This window comes from Nansenia antarctica (genome assembly GCF_963989245.1).
Source record: "Nansenia antarctica genome assembly, chromosome: 14".
NCBI lineage: Eukaryota > Metazoa > Chordata > Actinopteri > Argentiniformes > Microstomatidae > Nansenia > Nansenia antarctica.
In genome coordinates this window covers 24,845,429-24,869,009 of record NC_137684.1, presented here as the reverse complement: position 1 = coordinate 24,869,009, position 23,581 = coordinate 24,845,429, and the positions used below count along the sequence as shown (strand labels likewise).

At 44.2% G+C, this 23,581-nt stretch overlaps 1 protein-coding gene across 1 annotated transcript; it reads right to left on the bottom strand.

The window, feature by feature from the left end:
* Positions 1–58: 58 nt before the first annotated feature.
* LOC308170011 (carbohydrate sulfotransferase 8-like) lies at positions 59–22,013 on the bottom strand (the record flags this gene model as incomplete). Its single annotated transcript, XM_080544742.1, has 3 exons — positions 59–1,135; positions 3,480–3,562; positions 21,830–22,013. The coding sequence occupies 3 exons, from the start codon at positions 22,011–22,013 to the stop codon at positions 59–61; spliced, it is 1,344 nt and encodes a 447-aa protein (XP_080400868.1).
* Between the last annotated feature and the right edge of the window lie 1,568 nt (positions 22,014–23,581).

Sequence of the window (23,581 nt, the reverse complement as noted above, 5' to 3'; positions counted from 1 at the left end):
AGTTCCACAGGATGAATCTCTCCGCATTGTTTGTAATATCACCCCGGCAACCAGCTGTTCAGTACAAGTCTTTCAAAGGCTTGGGGTAATTAAACATGAGATAATCCATGTAATAAAAATCATAAGCCCTCTGCCTCTCCGTAGAGTTCAACTGTGCAAAGTAGCGCTGGGTAATATCGGAGGAAGTCCTTTCTGCGTTGGGGTTCCTGTCCTTGAAGTCAGGAAAGGTGAGGTTGCTCGGCGCCCCGATGCTCCGCAACAGGAAGTTCGCCTCCTCTTCCAGGCTCTCGAACTTCCCGACGAAGTTATAGCGGAGGAGGCAGGGGCTGCAGAGCTGGCTGACCGGCTCCCAGTGGATGTCCATCCCCACGGGCCTCCGCACGTCCAGCAGGTACTGGACGAACTCCCGGAAGGTGACCCCGGCGCCGGTCTCCAAGGCCGCCCGCGTGGCGTTGGCGCGGTACCTGGAGATGATGGGCCGCCCGAACACCGGGTGGTAGTACGAGTTGGGGCTCTCGAACTTGTCGCGGAAGGCCGACACTAACCTCTCGAAGGGCTCGCGCACGAAGAGGACTTTGGCGTAGGTGCGGAGCCTCTGGGCGACGGCCGGCTGGTCGTAGGCGTCCAGGCGCCGCAGGCGGTTGGCCTCGTGGGCCGTGTCGTGAGGGATCCCCCGGGTGGACGTGGCGCTGCCGCCCAGAACCATGAGCACCCGCTTCCAGTTGGAGCAGCCGGCCTTGGGGACCTCGCAGTAGAGGAGGCCGGACCTGTCCTCCACGTACACCCGGGACACCTGCCGGCGGGAGATGGGCTGCTCGGAAGCGCTCGGCTGGTATTTGGCGCACACCTCCGTCAGTAGACGCCGACGGGACGCCTGCGTTTGAGCTAGTAGGTCCCCCCCTCGCAGTTCCTCCTTACAAGAGGGGGCAGAACTAGGGGCCATAGAACCACTCTTTAGCAGGAGCTTCCGTTTGGTGACTGGTGGTTTGGGGCTCCTGGCCAAGGCTTCAGAGGTGGAGTCAGGCAGCCAGTGGAAGGCAGGAGGCTGTCTGGGGAGGGGGGGGTTAGAGGATAGGATGTCCGCCCCCGCTGCCCCCTCTAAACCACCACCCAGGCCAGAGTCAGAGTACAGCTCCTATGGCACAGAAAGAGCACATGTATGAACAGAAATGATAGGACAATTCCTTGGAGAAGAATTAAATAATTTAGGTAATCTAATTGACGTGTTAAAGTGTTGCTGCTGCTGCCGTCGTTGAGTTGTTGCCATCCATAATGACAAAGCCTGTCCTTATAAGGAATAACATCGCCATAACACTAAGTTTACACATGGCTATGTTGTAAAATAAAGATCACACCATTGTTTTTTTTAATGTATAATGCAATTCACCAAATAATCCTCAAGGTGGCAGCCTTGCATTACATTACATTCACTACCTTCTCTCTGATGTAGTTAAAGGGAATGTAGCGAGGTAACTGATTATCTTACTTTTCGAAATGGCCATTTACGAGCAACTTCAAGCTTTGCATCTGGAGACAGAAAAAGAGAGAGAGAGAGAGAGAGAGAGAGAGAGAGAAAAGTGGGGTTAGGGACAGACTTTGAGTCCGACTTTCCAAATTCAATAAAATAAATCCTATGATTGGACACAAAACAAAATATGTTGCAATGTTATTTTATTTAGCTTATTGATTGTCACCACTTTTGTCACCGCTGATATTTGCCTGTAAAGTGACGTCTGATTGGTGGAATATTACATGAAGAGCCTAGCTGACAGTATTATCATGAGAGATCCTGGAGGGGAGATGGTGTGCATTACAGATGGTGTCGCAAGAGATGACTCAAGATAAGGTTTTGATCAAGCGCCAGGTGTGTGCGTGTGCGTGTGCGTGTGTGTGTGTGTGTGTGTGTGTGTGTGTGTGTGTGTGTGTGTGTGTGTGAGAGAGAGAGAGAGAGAGAGAGAATTATGCAGAGTGAGACTGCTGCTCTCCAATATTGTATTTTATCAACTCTTTAAGCTAGTAGTCCATTTGCTAATGTTGCTAAGTTGCTAAGAACAAATTCTCCTTTTCCAAAGCAACTTTGACAGTGAATCTTTCGAAAAAAAAAGAACAAATTGTGACTGTATGGAAATATCTCCAAATGCCACATCAGCACAATACTGTCACATGTTTTCATTCTCACTGAACTGAAAACTCAAGGTGATTAATTGCAAAGTAACTGATTAGAAATATGACTACCGTCAAAGGGAACAAAATAACAATTTGTAGTTTTCTTTTTTGTTTTCTTTTATGTTTTATGGATCATACTGGAATTAAACCACCATGAAACTATTGGGCACACTTCAAGAAAATAGAAGACAATTGTGTCCAGTGTGAGATCTTATCATAGCTCCACGTCAACAACACATTGTATCCAACTGTCAAAGAAACGAAGATGAGGTACCAACCCAATCCAGCATGGCGACGTTTATGCCAGCTGGCAAGTGTGACAGAAGCGGAAAAAAACTACTTCCCTAATGGCCAACATGGTGGGTACAGATATGCTGCGTATTAGTACAGTAGAGGGGGGGGGGGGATTAGTACAGTAGAGGGGGGGGGGGTTCGAGAATGAATGGCATACATAGCCAGAGTACTCAACAACTAGGAAATGTATTAAAAATGTTTTAAAGAAAAGTTAGATCATTACAGATCATTACATCAGATCCTCAGAATATGAGGACCAAAGCATTAGAACGTGTCACATAGGGTATATTATACTCTCTCCACAGTACGTGTGTCTACACTGCTAAACTTGTTGGCTAGTTGAGAAAGCTCTACAAAGATGAGTGATAATCCACAGAACAATAACAACTTTGCCAGCTCCTAAATATAGAACACACACCACACTCACGCATAGATTCACACACAGATTCACGCACATTCACGCACGCACACACACACAAATGCAAACGCACATGCACACATACACACACACAGTGTGTTTATGTGCCTGGGGCAATGGGAAATCCAGATGGCTTAACAGCAGCATGTACCAATGAGAGGGGTGCAATATACACATTTGACACACGCACTCACTCTCACTCACTCACTCACTCACTCACTCACACTCACACTCACACTCACACTCACACTCACACTCACACTCACACTCACACACACACTCACACACACACACTCACACTCACACCACACTCACACACACACACACACACACACACACACTCACACACACACTCACACTCTATAGAGCTGTTACTGTAGGGTTTATACTCTCTACTCCACATAGATCTATAGAGCTGTTACTGTAAGGGTTCATTACTCTCTACTCCACATAGATCTATAGAGCTGTTACTGTAAGGGTTCATTACTCTCTACTCCACATAGATCTATAGAGCTGTTAGTGTAGGCTTTCATTACTCTCTACTCCACATAGATCTATAGAGCTGTTACTGTAGGGGTTGATTACTCTCTATTTCACATACAGATCTATAGAGCTCCACATAGATCTTTTGGCACTGCCCAAAACCGCAATCAGCGGACGTGAGCTTCCCTCCACCCAGGACACCTACAGTGTGGTGTGTCAGAAAGGCCCTCAGGATCATTAGGGACCCCAGCCACCCCAATCAGAAACTGTTGGAGCTACTGCCGTCAGGGAAACGGTACCAAAAACTCAGGGCTGAAACTCAGAGGTGGTCAAACAGCTGTTTCTCTCAAGCAGTCAGGCTCCTGGAGAAACGCACTGGAAGAAATCAAAAGATTGTCTCGTCTCCTCCAAACCATCCCCACTCACACTCCAAACCATCCCCACTCACACTCCAAACCATCCCCACTCACACTCCAAACCATCCCCACTCACACTCCAAACCATCCCCACTCACACTCCAAACCATCCCCACTCACACTCCAAACCATCCCCACTCACACTCCAAACCATCCCCACTCACACTCCAAACCATCCCCACTCACACTCCAAACCATCCCCACTAACACTCCAAACCATCCCCACTCACACTGCAAACCATCCCCACTCACACTACACACCATCCCCACTCACACTACACACCATCCCCACTCACACTACAAACCATCCCCACGCACACTACAAACCATCCCCACGCACACTACAAACCATCCCCACTCACACTACAAACCATTCCCACTCACACTACAAACCATCCCCACTCACACTACAAACCATCCCCCCTCACACTACAAACCATCCCCACTCACACTGCAAACCATCCTCACTCACACTACAAACCATCCCCACTCACACTCCAAACCATCCCCACTCACACTACAAACCATCCACACTCACACTGCAAACCATCCACACTCACACTGCAAACCATCCACACTCACACTACAAACCATCCCCACTCACACTGCAAACCATCCACACTCACACTACAAACCATCCCCACTCACACTACAAACCATCTCCACTCACACTACAAACCATCCTCACTCACACTACAAACCATCCCCACCCACACTGCAAAGTGATATATATTATATGACTACTTGCACACTACCTGATTACACGAACACTACCTGACTGACTACTTGAATACCAATATCTGTATATATATATATATATGTATCATATCGCATTTCATGTTATTGTACTTTGCACAACATTTTGCTCAAGTGATTCTACTGTCGTACGACTACCATCACTTTATCACTTTATCACTTTATTATTACCTACTTTACTTATTTTACTTCACTCTATTATTGTGATTTTGTGTTCTGGTTTGGGTCGCTGTTGCCATGGAAACCTTCTGGCGACTCGTGACTCCTCGGGGAAGCCGGAATGTGTGTTCAGATGACGTCTTTCTGTAGTCCATAAGACGTCCTAAAGATGCCATCTGGACGTCCTAGAAAGACGTCATCTGAACCCACATTCCGGCTTCCCTGAGGACGTCTTTTGGACTCTTTGTTTACTGGGTTACTGGTTATGTGCTGCACCTGTTCTGGTCTGTCTGAGGCTGTGCACCTGTGTTTTCTGTGTATTTCTGTGCCCCACTTATACTCCCTGTCGTTTAATCTCTTTCCGCACTCTATGTTGAGCGGTCCGGTTTCCCTGACTGGTCTTGTATAGGCCTACCTGTGTATCTGCACAGGTGTTTAGAAAGGTTTCTCCCTGTATGTTTCTTTCAGGTTTAGCCTGTCCTTGCTATTTGTATGTCAGCCTGTTTTGGAGACTAGCTTTCTCCTCATTTTATTTCCGAGACAAGTCTGTTATTTGTATTTTACCTGACTACCGATCTCAGTAAAGAGAACTTTATTTTGACGATCGTATCTGTCATCTACTCTCTGTCCTGCACTGCACCTGGGTCCACTACATACACCGTAACCGTACAGTTTTGTATCATGCTGCGATGCCAATGTTGAAGAACCTAAGCCAAAGAATTTTACTCTTGTGTACTTCATTACTCTTTACTCCACATAGATCTATAGAGCTGGTGTATAGCATGGTATATAGACCACCAGGACCAAGCTCCGGACCTGGGGTGATGGGGCCTTTTCAGCCGCAGCCCCGTCCCTCTGGAACGCCCTCCCCGACCACATCAGACAGGCCAACACCCTCCCAACATTTAAACAGGCCCTCAAAACCCACCTCTTCAAGCTCGCCTTCACCAGTTAACCCTCTCCCCATCCCCTTCCCATGTGTCACCAGCACTACCTTAATTAGGCCCCTATACTTTCTTTTATTTATTTTTTGTTTCTTTTTATTATTACTACTGGATCTTTTCAGTTTGTAAAGCGTCTTTACTCTTGTCTAGAAAAGCGCTCTATATGTCTAACGTATTATTATTATATATAGCATGGTGTTATTTTATCTCTGTGATCTATTACCCGCATGTCTTCAGGACGCAGGCACAAGCCCAGTGAGATTGTTTACATATCTATTTTCGGGGACTTGTAAATATTTCACCTGCTGCCATGGTTCTGACACACACACACACACAGGCACACACACACACACACACACACACACACACACGCACCTGCTGACAAACTGATCCTCTCGCAATGTAAGTTTGAAAGTCCAAAGAGGACAGGAGAGTTGTGTGTCAGTGCTGTCAAAGCCGTCTAGCGTTGACTCTATCAGCCACTTCCATAACTCTCTCTATCTCTCTCTCTCTCTCTCTCTCTCTCTCTCTCTCTCTCTCTCTCTCTCTCTCTCTCTCTCTCTATCTCTCTCTCTCTTGTAAAATAATTATTTAAGTATCTAAATATCAAATATCAAAGGGCAGCCTGCTTTCTTCAAATTGCATAGAAAATGTGTTAATTATCTTTTGCAAAAGGAGAACAATTTACAATTGTACGATTGTAAGTCGCTTTGGAATAAGGCGTCTGCTAAATGCCAAAAATGTAAATGTAAACAAGCATGATGGACAGAATCTGTCAGTGAAATCCTTCTCAGAAAAGTCCTGAACAGAGGAGACCTGACATTTTTATACACAGGTCACATTTAAATGTGTCTGTTGTCTAGCCAAAGTCGAACCCTGAGCAGAGGAAAACACTTGTCATTGTCTACTAGACTGGGTCGTCACTATGTTGATTCTGCCCAAGACAGTCTGACTCAGTGACTCTTGTGAATTCAGTCTTAAAGGTAAATGAATTGTCTTATCAATAAATAAAATGTCTTATCAGGCATATTATTCCACCACACTCTCTCTCTCTCTCTCTCTCTCTCTCTCTCTCTCTCTCTCTCTCTCTCTCTCTCTCTCTCTCTCTCTTTCACTCGACCTCTGCTCTCCATATGATTGTTTATCTCTCCAGGGGAAATGATGTTGGCCACACAGCAGCAGCAGGCATGTTGTCACAGCATCACAGGTGGTCAGGACCTGACTCAGTCTGACTCAGTCTGGGTTGTGCTGTTAGAAACATCAGTGGTGTTTACTTGGTGTAATAATTACCGTCATTCCCATTCTGTCATAATATTCATGCTTTGCTCTTTATCTTTTCCCCTTCCTTACCCCCCCCTCCTTACACAACTTAAAAATTAATGCACCTTTTAAACTCCAAAAAGTGCAACTGTAGCTAAACATCTCTGAGAAGGGGAACAAGGCAGCGTCCTGAGGAGGAGGTACAGGTGTGTTTACTGACACGTAGCCTGGGCTGATTGCGTCCGTCCCCACGGGAGACTCATTAATTACACACCGCCAGCTTTTATGCACAGCTCAGCACTGCTGCAGCCAATCCCCACGGACCCTGAGCGCCACAGTGACTTGGGAATGTGGCGTGCTAATGATAGCGCGCGCGCACACACACGCACGCACACACACACACACACACACACACACACACACATCAATACAACTCACCAACACAACACAATATTAAACACATGCTATTGATAAACGTGCTAATGATAGCGTGAGTGGGTGTCACACACACACACACACACACACACACACACACACACACACTCACACACATCAACACAACACACCATCAAACATAAACAAACATTAGGAACTGTAAATCCTATAAAAACCATGTGCAATCTTGCCGTACCATAGCAATCACAAATGCAATATTCTTTAGAGAGATTAGTGGTGGCTTATCAAAATGCCTGCATGCAATCCTTTACTACAGTGTGCTGTATAACAGTCCTTAAAAAGAGGCAAGCAATCAAACTAATTTCCGCACATAGATACGTGCATTTAGTGGATATGGTTTTCTCTGGTAAGGATGTATAAGCTACCAACAGAATGAAAACATTGAGAAATCAAAGAGAATCAACAATATATTCATGCTCTGTCTACTATTTTATTCATGCCGTCAGAATATTATTGGTCGATTGAACTCAGCTTCCTGCATAATTGCTGTCATCCCAAGTTACCCCACATAACCTGTGTTTGGCGTACAGTGAAGTTCACCTGGTCGCGCTAAACTCTATTGTGTCTGCAGCAAAGCATTTATGTAATGAGTGTGCAGTCAACAGTGAAGACAACTATGTAGGCCTAATGTGATTAGTGACAGTTCACAGTTGGTGCCACTGTATTCCATCCTTGCAATGTCAACGTACAGTACTTCAGAGTCTTAAAAACATACTACTGTACAATTAGACCTTGTGATTTGTCAACTACACGTTAGCATGTAAGTAAGTAAGTAAGTACCGGTAAGTAAAACGTTCTAAGTAAATATTTCTATAGCGCCCTTCACAGCACGGATGCACAGGGTGCTTTACATCAAAAATAAGGGATAAAATGGGTAAAAAGAAAAGCGCAATCAAACATTAAAAACTAAAACGGAGGAACACCCCAAAGGGACAACATGAACAGAACATAAACAGAACATAAACAGGAACATAAGATGGCTGTAGGTGACTACCGGCCTGCCTAAACAGGCGAGTCTTTAATTGAAATTTGAAAATGAGTTTTATTTTTATTTATTTTTCATGGATTGCATCCGTGCCAATCCATTTTTCTTTGCAGCCGGTCACGTTCGGATGAGAAGCTTACTGTAGAAATCACCCAAGCTCTTCCCCCTGCTGTCCCTCTTACAGTAACAGCCTAAAAGCAAACTTGAGATTGCTTCGTGCCAGCTCATGAAAAAGTGTGTTTGTGTCAACATCACCAGTCGGATGTAAAGCATGTTAGCGTACGGTCACAGCTTGGATGCCAAATTTGTCAGAAAGCCGACAGGAGCGGGGATACAGGGATGAATGCACTGCACCTGACTTCCAACCAACTTAAGGTGAGATCTGTAATCTTGTGAGAGTTAACGTGTCAACATAACATACATTTTATACACGCTTGCCAGAACTAGTTAAGATTGGTTGCGAGCAGGAGGACACTCATGCGCTAGCTAAAGAGAATTGCGATTTCAAACTACAGCAAACGTCACACTCACATACTTTTTAATGTGTTCAGCTTTGGCCCATTGGGTGCAATTCTGCTGAAGTCGGCCTTATCGCTCCAATGCCTTGGCATCAGCAGCTCAAAATAAAGAGGTCTTAAGTGATGTTGCGTCATACAGAAAAGATTCCTCCAGATAAGGAAAAACAAATGATCTTTTATTACATACTGTGTACTGCAGTAAGGATTTGACACGCAGGGAGTCATTTGTATATTTGTGTGTGTGTGTGTGTGTGTGTGTGTGTGTGTGTGTGTGTGTGTGTGCGTGTGTGTGCGTGTGTGTGGTGTATGTTACGGTACATGTGGGAAAACTAGGGTTAGGTGCTAGGGTGACTTGGTACATGCTGGCATGTCTAACCCTAACCCTAACCCTAGCACCCTAGCACCTAACCCTAACCCTAGTTTTCCCACATGTACCATATTCCCACATGTACCGTAACATATATACTGCATTCTTGTATGTGTATGAGTATTTGTTTGTGTAAAGAGAGTTGGCATAACTAGGCTGATCCTCTATGCTGTCCTCTCTGTGTTGACAGAGTGTCCGTTCTCTCTCTGTGTTGACATAGAGTGTCTGTCCGTTCTCTCTCTGTGTTGACATAGAGTGTCCATTCTCTCTCTGTGTTGACATAGAGTGTCCATTCTCTCTCTGTGTTGACAGAGTGTCCGTTCTCTCTCTGTGTTGACATAGAGTGTCCATTCTCTCTCTGTGTTGACATAGAGTGTCCGTTCTCTCTCTGTGTTGACATAGAGTGTCCATTCTCTCTCTGTGTTGACATAGAGTGTCCGTTCTCTCTCTGTGTTGACATAGAGTGTCCGTTCTCTCTCTGTGTTGACATAGAGTGTCCGTTCTCCGGTCTCTTCCATCTCATTGCCTCAGTTCATTACCTCTGCAGCGAGCAGGAAACATTGTGACAGCATGGCTCTTCCCACAGTGCTCTGCTCTGTGAAAGCCTTTCAAGTCCCGCTGAAATGTCTTCAAATATTCATAACCTTTCCATCAATAAAAGATAGGATCTGGTGAAGTTAGATATAGGCGTGGAGGGGTGAGGGGAGAGGTGAAGTGGAGAGGTAAGGAGATAAGACCGCTCTTTTCCACCACCCCCCTCAAAAATATATAGTTTGTTTAAATGACTCTGCAATCAGGGGGGAGGGGGGGGAGGGGGGGGGGGGAAAGCTGCACTAGGCCTGGACCAAGCAGATCAGCCTCAATGGATTTCTTTGGGGGGAGGGGGCATCTTGTGCATCCCAAGAAGAAAATAGTTGAAATTGTGGCCTGGGGTGGTCCAGTGGTCTAGCACTGCGGTCTGCAGTGTCGGCATGAGTTCGAATCCGACCCGTGCCCTGCTGACATGCCCTCTCTCCCTTCTTCTCCTTACTTTCCTGTCTGTCTTCACTGTATCTGTCCAATAAAATGAAAAATATAAGTGGGACTGCCCCACTCAAAAAATATTTTAAAAAAGAAAATAGTTGAAATTAGAATAAAGATTCGCTGGTAGTTGACTGACCTCCTATCGAGCCAACTGGGGGTTGGGAAATGGGAATGTGACCAGGGTCAGCCAAACCACCATTTCTCTTAGATAAAAAGCCTGCCGAGATGAAATGTTGATAAAAGGCGTTACTTATCTACATTTTCTCTGTAATGAGGAAATAGATTTAACTTTCTTAATTGATGAGGAGCATCTATTTCTCAGCTGTCTAAAAACCTGCCGATCAGCTACTGAGTCTGTTTTTCTAGCTTTCCCCCGGGACTGGTTTCTCAAGTAAATTAGATTGTCAACAAAATAAGTTGTGTGGAACATCAAGAATCAATTCTATTCTTAATTCTAAGGCATTTAACATTAGAACAGCCGTGCCTTTTTACCTACTAAAAGAGCCGTCAAATGACCCCCTTTTTACAATGCTCAAGCTGCTATTTACACACAACGACCGCTAGTTGGCCGCTTGTAAATTAGCCTGCTTCCTACACAGAAAAACAGAAAAACAGCTTTATACTAGCTTATCCTGATGTGATTTTGAAAATGTAAGGATACTGGGTGGTAGAACGTTCATATCTAGTAAAAGTCAATTTGATCAAGTGCAAAGATATAACTTTTTTCTCATTTCTCATTTTTCTCAACAGCTCATGGCTGTTCTAGTGTTAAAGTTGGCATGTTTGTCTTCCAGAGATGTAAATATAGATGAGAATGTTCTGGAGGGAAAGATTTGACAAATAAAGATCATGTAACAAAATCTTGCTCGCTTTTTGTAAGGAAGCATGGAGCAGATTTTTGTTATTCAATAGTACAATGTGTGGTCTGGCTCAACTTCATACACTTAATTGTAATAATAATAATGACTTAAATACAATAATAATTGTAATTGTTTGATACTGTATACTTGCATACTATGCATTCCATTGGAATGGTCACTGTAAGCTTACTGTATAAGCAGTTGCAAAAGGAGAAACAGTGCCCCCCCCTTTCACCTAGTCAGTGTCAGTCAGCCCCCATGACGTCACTCCTATGCGCCACGATCATTATCTGTCCCTAGAGGAACACCTGTGGCAAAATGTATCATACCTTTTCACTGTTTTCCCCCTTCTCTCACTTTCTCTTTCTTAAACAACTTAAGTTAGAAATGTTAGGTGTGGGTTGGGTTAGTTAGGTATATGTTAAGGTTACTTACACACACACACACACACACACACACACACACACACACACACACACGCTCTGCTGTATTATTCATTCTGTGCTTTGTGTTATTTATAAGGCTGTGGTTGCGCTCAGGTCTGTTCGAGCCGGCGACAAGCGTCATGATATCAAGCAAGGCCCAGGCTCTCAGAGGAAGACCCGATGAATAAAACAGCAGGGAGGAATTAATCTGTTCAGGTAAACTAGTGGATGAGTATTGTACGAAATAAATAGCATACTGCAGCTCTGCATGCTGTAAGAAGGCATGAACACACAGCATGCAGAGCCTGAGAGAGAGCAGTGCATGAGTAAAGGTCAAGTCAAATTGAACCCACTCTCCTATCTATGAAAGGCTTTATAAAGAAAACTGCAATGTTAGGGAGAGAGCTGGCATTGCAGATACGTTTGTTGACAATGATTTGTTGACAATCTAATTTGTTGACAATGCAATATGGATGATGGTGAAGAGCAGCCTCTGTGGACTATGTGGAAACAAAAGCAGTTAATGGACAAAACAGAGGCATTTCTGTAGCGATCCACTAGCCAGCACTAGAACCAGAACCCTGCTATTAGCATGACAACGGTGGCCATCACCTCTTATTTCATCCATAACAGAGTCGTGAAATTATAGTGGATTAACACAGTTTGAGAAACATCTTGATGGTATAAGATGTGACAGGATTTGTGAAAAGACACTTCACAATGTGAATATTGGATTATGGTGCAAACAAATATAACTAGCTATTACATCAGAAAGACATGTCATCCCTACCAGTTTTCTATTGAACCTAGGGACCTTTTCACATTGTAACAAAGCTGAACGCCAAATAAAAGTTAGTCACTCCGGTCTGATTTAGACTGACTCTGTAATGACTAAATCGAAGTCTTCACCCCTCGACTTCTCCTCTCATGTTGGGAAAACGCCTATAAATGTAATTTAAGCCCGGTGTCGGAAAGGTGAAAAAGACAATTAAGGCCGCCAGGAAGTCTTTTTTATTGAGATAGGCTAAGAGCATGAGATAATGTGCTGTGGCCCAGCTAAAAGCAAGACTAATGGATTTCACCCAATTAATCACTGTATGAGCGTGGATGAGGTTATGAAGATTTCTGACTGCGCTCATCAATTTGTAAATAGAGTGCCTGGACTCAACCCAGAGGTTATAGGCCTATACTCTCCTAAAAACAAACGATTTATCGTACATGCCATATACCATGCAATCACAGATTAGAACAAAAGCCATAATACTAATAACAACAACAACAACAACAACAACAACAACAACAACAACCACAACAACAACAACAGACAAACAGCAAACTCTGTCCCGGACCCTGGCATTCCGCCCTGGCTAATCTTCTTCAATAAAAAAATCATCACCTAAGAGACACCATCCAATAAAAGCGGCTCCATCGTGCTTCAAAGGGCGGGTGGATGATGGAAGAAAGGCCAGATCACACTGGAGATTTGTCCTCTTATGTAAGGCCCTTAGTTGATTGCCGAAGGCTCCGATGTGTTTCAAAAAGAGAGAAGAAGGAAGGTTGAGTCCCGTTCATGGCATTGGGTGGCATTAAAAAGCCTCCCAGATGACAGATTGTCTCTGGGATCGAGAGAGATTTGTTTTTGTTTATCTTTTTGGGTCAAAACCAAAAACAAATGTTGGGAACCGCTCCTAGAAAAGATCAACAGAAGGATTAAGCGTGACGGTAGACTTCTGGCACTGTGAGGCCTGCCAAGAAGAAGAGAGGAAGAAAGAGTGCCAGAGTCACTATCCCTTTCTGTCTATCTCTCCCTCTCTCTCTCTCTCTCTCTCTCTCTCTCTCTTTCTGCGTCTCACACACACACACACACACACACACGTACACACACTCACCAACCATTTCTCCCTGTATCAGAGCTTTGAGGACTGTCATCAGGATTCTCGCGACACACACAACTCCAGGGAGGTATGCAGTATCTGTCTGGGAGAACAGACCGTGATAATGATGTCTTCCTGAGACAGAGACGACTGCACTGCAGTGCAGGGTCTCTTTCCATAGTATGGTACCTTGTCTAAGTCTTTCACAGAAATGCCCTAAAATTGTTATCGAAAAAATGATCATCGTCATGCGGGTTGCCGTGTGTAGGTCTGCTTTTAGTAATGCAGTGTCATGCTCAGTAGAATGCGACGTCTTATTTTCAGGTTGTCGTGTAGTCTTCAAAAGTAGCGTTCGATAGGTTTTGCTGAAATGTGAACTCCCTCGATGACAGTGATGCTTGTTCGCAAAATGTACGTCAACGTCGGACATATGATCTACACTCTCTGCTGGCATGCCAAACCACAATAGTGTTGGCATCCATTATAGCAATGTCTGAGCCATGCATTCAATGGCAGCCAAATCTTACAAACATTTTGGATTCACTGCAGTGAACTGTGCGGCTGTGGGGCGGCTGTGGCGCAGGAGGTAGAGCCGCCATCTAATGATCGCAAGGTTGGCAAATAGGCGGTTCGAGTCCCGGCTGGCCACATGTTGAAGTGTCCTTGGGCAAGACACTGAACCCCAAAATTGCTCCCAGTGAGCAGGCACGCGTCTTGCATGGCAGCTTGCCGCCATTGGTGACCGTGAATGGGTGAATGAGAGGGCGTTGTAAAGCGCTTTGGATAAAGCACACATGGCACACATGTCGAAGTGTCACAAGACACTGAACCCCAAATTGCTCCCAGTGAGCGGATCGACGCCTTGCATGCTAGCTTGTCATGAATGTGTGTGTGAATGGGTGAATGAGAAACCGTTGTAAGGCGCTTTGGATAAAGGCGCTATACACACACACACTCAAGACCACCAGGACCAAGCTCCGGACCTGGGGTGATAGGGACTTTTCAGCCGCAGCCCCGTCCCTCTGGAACGCCCTCCCCAACCACATCAGACAGGCCAACACCCTCCCAACATTTAAACAGGCCCTCAAAACCCACCTCTTCAAGCTCGCCTTCACCAGTTAACCCTCTCCCCCTCCCCTTCCCATGTGTCCCCAGCACTACCTTAATTAGGCCCCTATACTTCAATTTACCTTTTGTTTCTTTTTATTATTACTACTCGATCTTTTCAGTTTGTAAAGCGTCTTTGAATGTCTAGAAAAGCTCTATGTAAGTCTAATGTATTATAATTATCCAGTCAGCCTATCTCTGTGTGTGCTGGCAGGCCCACACTCTCTTGGTCTGTATGTGTATACTGGCAACATGAATTAGGTCGACGCTGCCTTCATATGAGTGATAGGGAGCTTTACAAAACATCTGTGCCCCGATCTGCTTGTGCTGTTCACTGTGCCTATGTTTAGTGGGACATTTGAACAGATGAGTGTGTGTTTATTTTGTGTCAGTCTCACTGTGTGTATTCAGACATATTAAATAGATCTGGTTAGTTTCTTTTTTTATTGCTGTAGATAAGTGATATGGAAACAAATCTGTTTGTTGAATACAACATGCAAATGAGTGTCTCATAAAATCCCACAAACCTTCAGATGTATCCGTCCATACCTATCAACTGAAGCAGCCTTGCTGTATATGCACGCAATGATTTTGTCCCATCTGTCATACTGAGTTATACAACACTTAGTTCCGACTAAGTAATTTGATTGGACAAGAGGCATTCCATGAGTGCCGATATACAGTATAACATCACTGGGACTTTTAACTATGTGTATCACTCCGCCGCACAGGTGTTCTACTAAATGACCGTTAATTAGACTACATGTTTGTGTTCGGGTTACTAGGCAACAGTCCAGTTGAAGTTCAGTTGCGGAACTATTTTTTGTTGGCGGAGTCAAAATAAATGATTAAATAAACAAACAAATCATAACCTGTTGTCGCTTATTACTGTTAACTATTAAATGGCGCTGTAGAACTGTTGTCTAAAAGCAATATCACACTCGAGGTCGTGCTGTTGTACTGGCCTGCGGCCTCGTACCTTCGACCGAATCACAGCCGTGCTGATATTCAGTATAACAGCACTCCCTCTCGTGTGCTATTGCTTAATTACAAGCTGGTCCCAAGCAGGATCAACCACTTTTCATCAGCTTGACTCCCTCTATAAACATTAAAGCATTAAAGACCCTAGATAAAAAAGCCTCAGGTATCACCCCTGTCACATCACTCAAAAGTAGAACTGACTCACCCTGGACAGTCTTAGACTGTATAGCGATGTCTGCCTTGTTTTTAAAACCCTTCACGGCCTTGCCCCCCCCCCCACCAATGACTCAGAGAGAACAGCAAGGTCCAGAGGGGAACGTGGGGTTGCATTTAGAAGGAGCACTTTCAGACTTTCTCCTCCTCCTCGAGCTTCTATAGCATGTACACAGACACATCGAACTAACACTGTGACCTCGTATGGAAACTACAGTTCATAAAAAAAACATTAGTCCATGAGTACCGATGAGCTATTTTTAGTAGGACATGTATGTACGGGCCCAGCCCTGGGGAATTAACTCGCCTCTCATGTAGACCAAATCCTGTAGAGGCCTTGACCTTGAGTTAGTGCTGACTCAACCCTCAGTAGTGTGAATGTGTGTAGGTCTCCTGTCAGCATACTCCATCCAACAGAGGTGTAGGTGTGTGAAGCTGTATGTGTGTACTGTGTACGTATGTGTGTGTATGTGTATGTGTATGTGTGTACGTGAGCTGAGATTAAAAAAATAGAATAAAGAAGAGGTAACGGTTTCCCCTCAGCCATGTTTATTTTAGTAGTGGGAGTTATCTATCTGACTCCACGTGAAGAATTTCCCTTCACAGTTTTGATACTATTTAGACTTTTTAAATTGAAGCCATATGTTGCATTAATTCATATGAGCTTCTATGAGGACTATTGGGTTCCGAGGATTTTAAAATGCATCTCCTCTTTCCACTTTTAAGTTTGACAACTCAATCCAATTAAAATGTGTGCTGACTGATCTTTCTTCTATACATAGTTTTCATACTATTTAGACTTTTAAACATTAAGCACATGTATCTCTCTCTCTCTCTCTCTCCCTCCCTCCCTCTCTCTCTACCCTTGCTACCCTGAGGCGATGATCCTATTCGATACAAAATGTTGACTCTCAATGTCTGACCAACCACTTCCATTAATATCAATAAATCACCCTGCAGAAGCAGAAACAACACAGTGTATACACACAAACTCTCCTCCACAAGTGAGGGATTGATTGACACAACATTATAAGGACTTTACACTTTACACTTTTTTTCCTCTAGTGATTCTAGACACAAAAACACTGTTGAAAACATGAAAGGATGCTGCCAGGCAGTTGTTAGCTGTTAGTCAGTCTTGAACTGTTGGCTCCTACCTTTGTGTAGGCATACTCAATACTCAGTACTCTGCGTTTTCATACACACAAACAAACAGACAGACAGACAGACAGACAGAGAGATGCATTTAGAGACACATCAATGTTGTGAGAAGATTCACCCAAAAGACGGCCACAGTTGATACCTTTAACTTAAACCAACATCTTATCCAGAGAACTGCGTTGTGAAAAAACAAAATAATGGGAATGTCCCTTCAGATATTCATACACACCAAAGTCAACACACATTTCAAATGATACGTCAGGTGACCCAGCCACCCCAATCAGAAACTGTTCGAGCTACTGCTGTCAGGAAAACATTATCCTAGCCTTGGAGCTAAAACTCAGAGGATGTCAAACTGCTATTTTCCTCAAGCAATCAGGCTCCTGGGGGAATTCCCCGGAAGAAAACAAATTCTTGTGGTTTTTTATTTTTATTTTTATTTTTCAAGTTTTTTTTCCCTTTCCTAACACCAGGGGAGCCACCCCTCCTAAATTTCGTTGTTTGGTACCTGTACTGTAGCAATGACAATAAAGTCCATTCATTCATTCATTTATTCATTCATTCAAAAGACTGTCTCCCCAAAACCATCCTTACATCATATTGTAACCTGCACAGCATTTTGCGCGACTGTTTCTACTGCAGTACGACTGGTCCCACTGTAGTACAACTACCACTATACCACTATAACTACTTTATCACTTAATTATTTTATTCTACAACCCCAACCCAACCGCTGGACAGGCCCTGCTGGGGTTGGGCCACCTTGGTGGACATTAATTAAATCTCACAATCTCAAAGTTTTTGTTTTAACTGAAATTGGACACCATTCATAAATCTCCCCTCCATAGTGAAACTTTTAAATTGCATTATATCACGTAAGGGAGACAATTTAATCTACTACACATTGCTCTTGAGAGAGAGAGAGAGAGAGAGAGAGAGAGAGAGAGAGAGAGAGAGAGAGAGAGAGAGAGAGAGAGAGAGAGAGAGAGAGAGAGAGAGAGAGAGAGAGAGAGAGAGAGAGAGAGAGAGAGAGAGAGGCAGCCACATTAATACCACAGCTTTTGATGTGATGTAAAGTGCTTTTCGTTCTCTGGCTCAGCTCAGCTGAAAGCAGTCATGCTGATTGTTTACATTGTGTTATGAAAAGCAATTGGCTTTCAACAAAGGCGGTTACTTTTTTTCTTAAAAAGGATTATTGACAATTTACCAACCTGCATAACACCAGGCAATGAAAAATCATTTAAAAATCATTTAAAACAAACATTAATTTAACTTGAATCCCAATGTGGCTTGTGTTCAAAGCAAAGCATTTGCATAATGATCTGGAGGATAGCCGTTGATTAAAATGCTTTCAATGTCAAATGAAGTCATTATTTGGAAATGTACATTGTACTGTAGCCTTCATGTAGTTTATTGTTCTGAAAAATGTGTATGCTGGGAGTTACAAAACAGTTAAACGGCTGTGAGAATAGGCCTGGTACTGAAAGAGGAACCAGAGTGGCACTTCAAATGCTGTTGAATTGGACAAAACCACAGTGGAGAGGCTATCTGGTTTCATAGCTCTGGAAGTGAGTTATGCATTGATTCAATTAAAGAGGGACAATCATTTGAAATGGCATGTGAGTTATTATCACTCTTTGTAATGTTATTGTGCACTTACTTCACTCCCTCAGAGTGGAGAAATCTATGGTTTTCTAATCAATGAGAGTTTGGGCTGGAGGATTATCCAATGAGAACCCGTTGCAGTAGCATTTGCTGCTACGCTGAATCGATGAGGCTCTAATATGGATTAGCAATTCCTGGCTAGACAATGAGCGGCAACATCATCGGTTAGATAATCAATGTGATGTGCATAATATGGTGGAGTTTTCTACAACCAATCCATTGTTAAGAGATAATTACAATTTCAGAAAGACATACTGATTACTACACACCGATGTTTCCGAAATGGTATAGTAGTGAGTCTATGACTGTAACAAGAAATATAGCTTACATTTACGTATTTGGCATTTAGCAGACGCTTTAATCCAAAGCGACTTACAACAAATACATTTCTCTAAGTAAGTGAATCATCTATCCATCAGCCATCGTAAGAGAAAATAATCTATGCTAGGTCCAGGGGCCAGTGGCCGTCATAATGCTGGAAGAAATATTTTTTAAATTATTATTTAGGGTTAGGTAGAGGGGATGAAGAGGTCTTAGGAGGGACAGTTAAGGTATAGCCTGAAGAGATGGAGGTCTTCAGTCTACAGCGGAAGATATGTAGTGACTCTGCATTCCTGACAGCAGTGTGAAGCTTGTTTCACCAGCGGGGATCCAGGACAGTAAAAGGCCGTGGCCAAGTAGCATGACTGCTGCATCCATGTAGAGGCGGCGGTGCCGTGGGAACAGAATAGATAGAACAGAATAGATAGAACAGAATAGATAGAACAGAATAGATAGAACAGAACAGAAACTGGCCTCGACAACAAATTCTACCAGCTCGCGGCTGCCAACAACACAGAGAATTTAAACAAGATAAATGTTAGAGGTAGACAGCTTCACTTCACTCCAGTCCAAATGTTTGTTCATCTGGAGGATCACAAGGAAACTCAAGAGGCTTTAGATGAGTCATGGCACAGAAACTATTGTTCTACAATACACTGTAATAGCTGTGCAACTCCAGGAAGGCCGGGATGAAGGCAGAGGGAGGCAGAGGGAGGCTGTGTCAACTTGCTGTCACTCCCTCCCCTCTCCACACGGGAGCAAAACAGATGCTCATATATTTAGATGAGATGTGTTTTCGGATGATACTTTGGATGGCCCACATTCCGACTCAGCAGTGAGGCCATTCTGCCAATGTGTTTGATTAATGGCCGGGATATCAGGGGGGAGGGGGGAGGAGGGAGGGGGGGGGGAGGGAGGGGGGAAGGGGGAAGGGGGAGGGGGGAGGGGGGATGGTTCTTAGAGTGCAATCTGGGTCTAGATTCTCTCACGAAGGGCACAAGTGAGAGTATAGTATTTAATGCTAAGCTAAATCAGTCAATGATGTGCTAATCAACAAATGGGTTAGGTCCCAAACACGTGTTTAGCCTTTCCAAAAGCTTGTTTCTGTCTGTGTCATTTGTGTACGTCATTTGATTTGACTATGTCTCAGTCATTTGATTTGACTATGTGTCAGTCATTTGATTTGACTATGCCTCAGTCATTTGATTTTACTATGTCTCATCATTTCATTTGTTTATGTCAGTCATTTCATTTGTTGACATCTTTAGTGTTTCAATAAAGTGGCAACAAATGACTGTGCTGCCATTCATATTGGACACATCCTGTAACTCTCGCCTGACAATTACACCCTTCACGTCAAATTCCTTAACATGGGGGATGTAGAATTATTGAACATCTTTGTTTAATCTATAGTGTCTGTGAATGACTCAAAAGGGAAACCATAGCAATTTCCAAAGACATCACAAAACCAATTTCAAGGTATTGTGCTTTCCCTGCTGATGGAACTCAAGGAGATGAAATTCAAACATAGGCTCTGGTGTGCTTGTTCCTTTATACCATTATATTGATCTTTAAAATGTAATTTATGAACTCAACCATTTCCAATTTTCTTCACAGTTTTTTTTTCTTCCGGTTCCTCCACGCATTATTCTTCTATTCCTCAAATGAGGTGTGACATTCCAACAGCATCAGCAACAAAACATTAAGTGTTCCACTACAACTGCAAGAATGTCTTCTTTCAAGCGTACTGTCTTCAACATGCGAACACGGCATGGAGAATTGGGACAGAGCAGAGAAATGTGTCTAGCTAGCACAAACCCATGACTGAAACTGTGTGGCTTTGATGTTACCCATGTGTATGAGACAATAAGTGGGATACCGTTATCCTGCCGTTATATCCTAACAGCCCAGTAAATATCCACTCTCAGTTAGCGGCTGTTAGAGACACAGACACTGAGAGACGCTGACACTGAGATCATAGCATCCACTTATTATTACACACCAGGGGCGACACGTTGTCCTCCTAACCTGACTCACAAATGGACTTTTAGAGGACCGGTTTTATTACGTGTCTCAAAGGTCCTCTCAAAACTGACGGCTTATCATAGATTCAGTTGATACATCCGGGTACTTTGTGGAACCATCGCGAACACGCCCCTGAGGGGACAACAACCCTGAACTCCTATCAACTTGCATTAAAACTGACCAGGTTTGAATGTGTGATTACTAACCCATTTTTAACCCATCATTGTTATAATGCCAAAAAGTTGCTGTATTGGCACTTTGTACTGCCAGCAAGTGAAAATTCCCAGACCTACGATTTGAAGGAGGCTTTGAGGAAGGCAAGCTGAAGGGACAGGTTTTGAGGCTAACTTTGTTAAACGTGTCTATATAGGCATATTCCACAGGACCCAACCCTAACCTAGTGAACAAATTTGTGAAAAATAGGAGTTTTTAGTTCTTAAAATCTGTTCTGTTTTCATGAGCTCCTCTGACAGATGGGTACTTCTGTACCCCTTGGGGGGTGTGGTCTTTTGGAAGGGGCGTGGTCTTTTGGAAGGGGCGTGGTCTTCTGGGAGTGACGCTGCGCTGACTGTCTCAGTCAATATTCCTATAAGTTGGTGCTTCTATATATATATAATCATATTATATACATCTTTATGACCCTGAGCATGCTTCACAACGTTGTCCTTTCTGCGATTCTGTGTTTGGATGTACCCATAGAGTACCTGTCCTTCACCAATTCCTAATGATCAAGAGACGTCTAAAAGAGACAATCTTTGTCTATCAGTCCAGTGGGAGTAATACAAAACAGTAACTCTCGATTTAAAGCAACAGTACAGTGCAGTACAGTGAGTGCATACACCGTTTGTATATATTGTCCTAGCATTGCAAGCTCCACGCTTTACTCACTGAATCACACAGCGACGAGGAGATAACAACACACAGAAGGTCGCTGGCCGGACGTGACACTTACCTGAGGCCTCCTGCTGGACCGTCTCTGAGAGGTCCTGGAGGTGGACGATGAGCAGCAGGGACCCTGTGCCCAGCAGGATGAGGAACCAGAGGGAACAATAGAAGGAGCAGGGGATCTTCATGACCAGCAGCCTCCTCCTCCTGCAGAGAGCGTCCGCCAGCCTACACCCCTGCACCCACAGCATCCCACCTCAGCCCTGGTAGGGGACCCTGGGGAGGAGAGAGAGCACAGGCTGAGTATGGCTACTGAGTATGGAAGGTCTAGGGTAGGTAGAACAATCTAGAAGGTCTAGGGTAGGTAGAACGATCTAGAATGTCTAGGTTAGAACAATCTAGAATGTCTAGGGTAGAACAATCTAGGCACCAGTGAAATAGAGCAGAGTTAACCATGGCAGCAGAATGGGGGGGCGGTATGTCTTTGTTAGAAAGACGAGGTGAAATCAGACCAAGGGAAGTCTATGGAAATGATGGAATACAATAGACCGGAGATGTGAAATGAACTGGCGAAATGATTTATGACATGCAGAGCCAAAGGAGAGGGGGGGTGAAGCGTCACCTGCTGTGAGAGTATTCTCTGATTGGTGGGGGATGCCGAGAGGGTTGAGTTTCTGTTGAAGATAGAGTACTGTAGAGATACCGTACAGTACGGAGCTGTATTGAATTAAAATGATTGGTGCCAGGGTCTGAAAATTATAGTGTATGAGGTGGTGTGTGTGTGTGTGTGTGTGTGTGTGTGCGTAAGAGCATCCTGCAGGGTTCCTGTTCCCTAGGCTAGACAGCACACCTCTCTCTGGAGCATGCTCAAAAATGGCTCTCACAGGTGTGACTAGCTTCACAAATCAGATGTCAGATGTCTAGACACACACACACACACATACTCTTCCTTTTAGCTGCATGTTATACACATATTTTTTTGCGATTGGGAGACAAAGCTAGCCAAAGAAAAGACATCCACTGCATCTTCTAACCCAGCGGTTCCCAAACTGTGGGTCGCGACCCCCTAGTGGGGCGCGGGGGTACTGCAGGGGGGGCGCAGAAATAATGGGAGGGGAAAAAAATGCACACACAAGAGCTGTAAACAAACACTGCTTGCTTAAGGTTACCATCAGGGGTGTTGTGGGCGTTGGATGATAAAAATGAGAACCTGAATGGAGCGCAGGCCATAAACTGTAACAAAGAGGCAGCGAGGGGGCTCCATTCACGTCATTGACGCGCGCTCCATTCACGTCATTGACGCGCGCACTCCCTCCTCCAGCTATCTAGCAGCAACAACAACAATGGATAAGTTTATGAAAGAGCCAGAAGCTAAACGAAAAGCGAAGGAGCCCATGACAAACGTCCCAAAGCCAAAGTCAAGAAAGTATGACGATACATACCTCTCCCTGGGCTTCACGTCTAATGTGGTCGGTGCGGAGGAACGACCACTGTGTGTCCTCTGTCTCAAAACTTTAGCGGCAGAAAGCATGAAGCCTAGCAAGTTGAAACGTCACTTGGAGACCACACACCCGACTGATGTGAAGAAGCCCCTCGATTTCTTCAAGAGAAAACTCCAAGAATACCGTGGTCAGCAGAGCCGTTTCGTTAAAACAGCATCTGTTACGTCTAATGCTCAACTTGCCTCCTACAAAGTGGCATATCGTATCGCCCAGTCTAAAAAAACACACACCATCGCTGAGGAGTTAATACTCCCTGCTGCAATAGATATGGTTTCACATATGATAGACGAGGCAACAGCCCAAAAACTCAAAGCTAT